This window comes from Tasmannia lanceolata, unplaced genomic scaffold (assembly GCF_043159265.1).
Source record: "Tasmannia lanceolata isolate RefF3 unplaced genomic scaffold, GAP_Taslan_0.1 ptg000012l, whole genome shotgun sequence".
Taxonomy (NCBI): Eukaryota; Viridiplantae; Streptophyta; class Magnoliopsida; order Canellales; family Winteraceae; genus Tasmannia; species Tasmannia lanceolata.
This window is the reverse complement of record NW_027518689.1, coordinates 48,674,503-48,677,318: the sequence shown is the minus strand read 5'-3', so window position 1 is coordinate 48,677,318 and position 2,816 is coordinate 48,674,503. Positions and strand designations below refer to the sequence as shown.

General features: G+C 36.4%; 1 protein-coding gene across 1 annotated transcript; it reads left to right on the top strand.

Annotated features, from left to right (window-relative positions):
- The first annotated feature begins 402 nt into the window (after positions 1 to 402).
- Positions 403 to 942, top strand: LOC143888908 (uncharacterized). Its single transcript, XM_077393289.1, has 2 exons — positions 403 to 532; positions 623 to 942. Exons 1-2 carry the CDS (start codon positions 403 to 405, stop codon positions 940 to 942), a joined length of 450 nt encoding a protein of 149 aa, XP_077249404.1.
- Positions 943 to 2,816: the final 1,874 nt, after the last annotated feature.

The window sequence follows — 2,816 nt, the reverse complement described above, 5'->3', positions numbered from 1 at the left end:
TATACTTGCATAGAAATCAAATTTTCCCACTTAAAAGATACCCTCTTTATAAAATATTAAGCTGTAAATGGGGATTTAAATCGAAATGATTAATCTCCATGTCCTTCCATAGCCATCTATTGGTTGGCCAGTCTAGAGAATAAGACGGTGATATGCCAAAGCAGAAGCTGATCTTGATTTTCTTTCTAGTGTAACTAATAGATTCCTATAAGAATAAGGGACATTTGCAAAATACATGAGTCATATGTCAAAGCAGAAGCTAGTATGTTTTATAAAATGATTCCGAGGCAGTGGGTGTCAGCTTAACCAAGCAAAAAGTGTTGATGCCCAAAGGATAGATACACTATGATGCTTGGAGTCGAAAATCAAATTGAAAATCATAATCAGAATATGATTGATTAGATGAATCCATTCATACTCAAAAAAGTTGTTGTTGTTGAGCATCCAATGCCCATTGGAGAAATCATGTTATTTCTCTTGATTTATGTGTTTGAGGGGCACATAAATGAGACAAACAATGGGAAGTATCATTGTAAATAAAAAAATCTAGATCTAATGGTTATATGTCACGATAAAATCTAAAATGGATAGTTTTTCTTAATTTATGCCTCCTTTGGATTAGATATGGCATCCATCAAGCCATTAGCTAGGATCCTTGAAGACAACAAGCTTACTAGTCCAAACTATGTGGACTGGAAGATGAACTTAATTCTAGTGCTGACAGCAGCAAAAGTTTATTGGGTCTTGACTATTGACGCACCTGAGTCGCCTGGTCCCGATGCTCCCCATTATGTCAGGGACAGAGCCACAAAATGGCATGAAGATAATGAAATGGCTAGGTCCTATATCCTTAGGTCAATGTCAAATGTTTTGCTACAACATGTCGGAATGGCTTCGTGCATGGATATTATGTACAATCTTAAGAAAATGTTTGGGGAATAAAATCGCAGTGCAAGACAAATAGCGATTAAGGGCCTGGTTTCCACTAAAATGGTGGAAGGACCCCAGTTAGAGATCACATGTTGAAAATGATGGGCTATCAAAATAAGCTCGAAGTTTTAGGAGCCATATTAGATGGAGAGTCGTAAGTCGACATGGAATTAGCATCCCTACCACCATCATTTAATGACTTCGTAATGAATTACCACACGAACAAATTGTCAATGACGTCGACATAATTGTTGAATCGTCTTCAGTATACTGAGGATCTTCAGAAAAGGAATAAGAATTCTCTTTCTTAGTTGAAGGTAATGTAGTCTCAACCCCAAACCGAAAGGCAAGGGAAAACAAAGAGTAAAGGCCAATGTTCATAGAAACATATTTCCAAGGTCTTGTAAGAAACCTTTGAAGAAGAAGTCAAACAAATCTAATGATGCATGCTTCCATTCTAGAAAGGTTGACTGAGGGCGAACTCTACCTACAGGTTGGAAAGAATGCAACGGTTGCAGTCTAAGCTGTGGGTGATCTACTACTAGCATTTTCAGGATGATATTTACGGTTAAATAATTGTCTATATGTACCTTCCATTAGAAGGAATTTGATTTCAGTATCTAGACTATTGATTGTTGGTTATTCAACAACTTTTAATAAAAGTAGTATTTTTATCAAACACAGAAATTTCTTGATTACAGAAAGTAGATTAGTTGAGGGATTATTTATAGTAAATGCCTTAGAAAATGGAAGTAACATTGAGGATATTCCTATTCAAAATATTCCAAACCTCAAAAGGGCAAGGAATACTACTAATCTAACACATCTATGGCATCTTCGATTAGGCCATATTCTAGATAGGATTACAAGATTGTTAAAAGACAGTCCATTGGATTCTATCTAAGTAGAAGCTTTTCCAACTTGTGAACCATGTCTTCAAGGTAAAATGACAACAATTCCCTTTAAGGGCAAGAATGGAAAATCCCAAGATTTGTTGGAGATTATACATAGTCATGTATGTGTACCCATTTCTCATCCGGCAAGAAAAGGGCTGATATACTTCGTTACTTTTACGGATGACCATTCAAGGTACGAAAATGTGTACCTTAGAAGACCTAAGTCTTAGACCTTTGAAAAGTTCAAAGAGTTCAAGATTGAAGTAAAGAGAATCAGTTAAACAAAAGAATAAAGACTATTCACTCTTATAGAGGTGGAGAGTATCTCTCGGAAGAGCTTAGGGATACTTAAAGGAACATGGAATTATCTCTTAATAGACCCCACATGCAACACCAAAATTGAATGGTGTTTCAGGACATAGAAATAGGACTTTGTTGGACATGATCTGGTTTATGATGAGTTTTGCAGAAGCACCTCTGTTTCTATGGAGATATGTCATGGAAATGACGCTCTATGTCATAAATCGTGACCCAACTAAATCAGTATCATCTACTCGATATGAGATATGGACTGGGAGAAAACCCTCATTGAATCATATGAGGATATGGGGGTATTCCTCACATGTTAAAAAGAGAAGTGCTGATTAGTTAGAGAGAAGAAACGAAAGGTGTATTTTCATTGGATATCCCAAGGAAACAAAGGGTTATATATTCTATAACCCAAGCGAGCCAAATTGTTTTGTGAGTAGGAATGCGGTATTTTTGAAAGAAAAGTTCATCCAAAAAGTTCATCAAGAGGGATAGGATTGCCTTCGAAGAGCAACCTGAGATTCTAATAGAGAGAGGAAGACACTAAGCAAGAACCCATAATACCTATACAAACACTATGTCGTAGTAGTAGGGTGATCAAACAACCCGATAGACTTGTCTAGTTGGGTGAGACATATGATATGATTGCAGATAAAAATAATAATGATCCCCTCAACTACG